General features: G+C 50.6%; 1 protein-coding gene across 1 annotated transcript; it reads left to right on the top strand.

Moving 5' to 3' along the window:
• Window positions 1-384: 384 nt before the first annotated feature.
• Window positions 385-714, top strand: SMIM36 (small integral membrane protein 36; the record flags this gene model as incomplete). The annotated part of the gene is made up of 1 exon (XM_079544182.1): window positions 385-714. The coding sequence occupies one exon, from the start codon at window positions 385-387 to the stop codon at window positions 712-714; it is 330 nt and encodes a 109-aa protein (XP_079400308.1).
• Between the last annotated feature and the right edge of the window lie 2,096 nt (window positions 715-2,810).

The following is a 2,810-nucleotide window of genomic DNA, read 5'->3' as shown; positions in this document are numbered from 1 at the left end:
TCCCCTCATTTATCTCTGTATTTGTTTAGCAGTGAATAGTGTGGCTTTATCCAGCCCACGGCCACAGTGAGCACATCTGGAGCCCAAACCCACCTTTAGGGGTGTCCTACAAAACGGCCTTTGAGGAGACCCAGTTTGGTGCCCACCTGTGGAAAGAGTCCCTGAATAATGGAGATGTTTTGCTGTCAATATAGCGTTCAAATTTAGCTTCTGCCGCCGTAGGCAACGTGGCATTAAACGAAGGAGCTTAAGTTATTAAACTGAGCTGCTTTAATCATCCAGTTCGGGGAAATCCACTGCTACAGGAGACCTGAGGATTAATGTATTTTTACCGCAAAGCCAATACATCTATTCTGATCAGTTAGCGGTCACTCACTCGTGCATATGAAACTTCACTGTCCGGGTTTGCACTCCATAGTATGGGATCAAATGGAGTTTTATTTGGAGATTGACCCTGTTACCTTGAATCTCATCATTCTGGTAGCTAGCTACGTGATTTTGCTCCTGGTTTTCCTGATCTCCTGTGTGCTCTACGACTGCAGGGGAAAGGATCCCAGCAAGGAGTATGCTCCCGAGGTCCCGGCCAGCAGCCAGCCCCCCATCCGGCTGGTGGTGATGCAGCAGGGCACCCCGGGCACCCGCTGGGCAAAGGGGCTCGTCTCTGCCTACGAAACCTCCCCCGACCTGCAGGGGAAAAGGACTACTGTGGTGTGAGGGCCTCGTGCTCTGCCGACCGGCCTGCCTCGGCACCTCTGTTTACTCTCCGTTTGCAAAAGGATAACGAGTTCATGAGGTAAGCTGAGATGCCGATTTATTTGTTATGGGGTCAGACAGATGGCTTGAGTTACTGTGTTACTGAGCAGAGCTCTGTGCAGCCGGCACAGTTTGCACGGGGCTGGGAGCTGTGCTGCACCCCAGCCGTGCAGGTGACAAACTGGGGGTTGGTGGTGTGATGCTGTGCCACACACTGTGCTGAAACAACAATGCTGAATACCTTGTCCTGTTTGTTCAGCACCGAAAAAGTGCAATTAACTGCAACTTCCAGCTGCTTTTGGCAAAACTTGGCAGCGATTGAGCCTTCTCAGTGATAAGGGATCCCTGTGATTCTGTGACTGTGTGCTCGTGGCTGTTTTCTTTGTTGGTTGAGATGCCACAATGAGGGTAGAAAGGTCCACAGTTCTCTGTCAAAGGTCATGGAAATAATGCAGTATCTGACACTGTGTGCTTGTGTAATTCTGCAGACACAGAGATTTGCAAGGCTATATTAATAAATACTTCAGATAGCAGGAATCTTCCAGACTCATAATTTTCTCTGCAAATCTCTGGTGTGCACCAAACCAAAATTTTTGGCTCCCTGGATGTCAGTGGCAAAACTGCTGATTTTGGCATGGTTATGTTTTCTTGATGAAGCATCAGGTGGGGAGAAAAGGACCTGTGAGCAGGGGAGCTGCTTCAGGAGCAGTGTTGATGCTAAGGGGACTTACTGCTTGTGACAGGGTTGGTGGACTCTGCCCTGCAACGCTGAGCTCAAAGCAACAAATGACATTTCCCTCCTGATAGTTTTTATGTGTAGTTGGCAAAATCCCTTTCCAGATGAGGCACTAAGGTGCATCAGGACTTTGCCATTCCAATGGCAGGGGCTGGAATGGGTTTCTTAAAGCTATAGCAGAACAGCATTGGTGTACTTGAAGCAGCAAGAGCGCTTGGGTGCAATGGGGAATTGCAAGTGATCACTGTGAGTGGAGGTCTCTGATGCCGCACTTGGCTTGTATCTGGAGCAGGGTTATGGTGGGCAGATGGGCACCTACAGGCTGAGCTTGGAAAGGCTCTTCTTCAGCTGGCTATAGCACCCTTCTAAAGGTATGTATGGCTGCTTCTGCATTACAAACTGCAAAGCCGATCCCACAAGCTGCCTTTGTGCTTTCTGCATGGCAAAGCACTCAGCTGTGCTCCTGCTCCGGCCCAGTGGCTGTGCTCTGCACAGGGCCAGGCTCCCCAAGCTACCTTTGTCCTGCTGCAAAGGGCACGAGTGGGGAAGCGTGTACAGGTGGGGGTTAGGGCTGCTTTGAGGCTGCACGCCACAATGCCTGCGAGGAGCTGCTCAGGATGAAGGCGCTGGGCTCCTGGGGCAGCAGGGAGGGTACGGCTATGGCAGCGAGTCGCTCCTTGCAATGCTGGGTTAGGAAGCCGAATGGACTGCCTGTAAATCACCCTGCCATTCATCGTGGAAAATCATCCAATGTTACCAAGGAAAAGCATACTAGGAATACAAAAATGGGAAAATCAGAGCTGCTGCCATCCCCAGCTTCCCATTGCAGCTCCCCTTTCTGCCTTGCATGCTGGTCTCCTTGGAGACACTGCTTGTTAGCTCCCTTTTCTTAGAACAAGCTGTTTGGCATTAACCTTCCCAGGAGGCAGCCCCCAGCCTGGAGGAGGTCTCCAGGGGCAGATCCATGCCTGGCAGCACCAGAACCCACTGCCCACTGCTGCTCCCCACACTGTGGGTGCTCTGTGTGCACAAACCCTGCCCCAGTTTCCCCATCTGTGAATGTCAGCAGTAACTGTTACACAGCTGGGGTGTCAGGTTGAGTTAATTAATATTTATGAAGGAACTTTAGATCCTTCCGTGGGCAGTGGTATGGAGATATTGTTAATTATGAATTAGTCTGATTAAGTATCCGTTCTGGAGCACACAGACACAGCTATGCTCCTAAAGAACCCACATTTCACACTCCTTCAGTACTGAAGGATCGTGGGTCAGCTCTTCCTTACCCCACAAACACACCACACTGTTGTTGAGTTTGGTCTGA

This window comes from Tetrao urogallus (genome assembly GCF_951394365.1).
Source record: "Tetrao urogallus genome assembly, chromosome: 18".
Lineage (NCBI taxonomy): Eukaryota > Metazoa > Chordata > Aves > Galliformes > Phasianidae > Tetrao > Tetrao urogallus.
The sequence above is the reverse complement of the archived record's forward strand: the minus strand, read 5'-3'. Positions and strand labels throughout refer to the sequence as shown.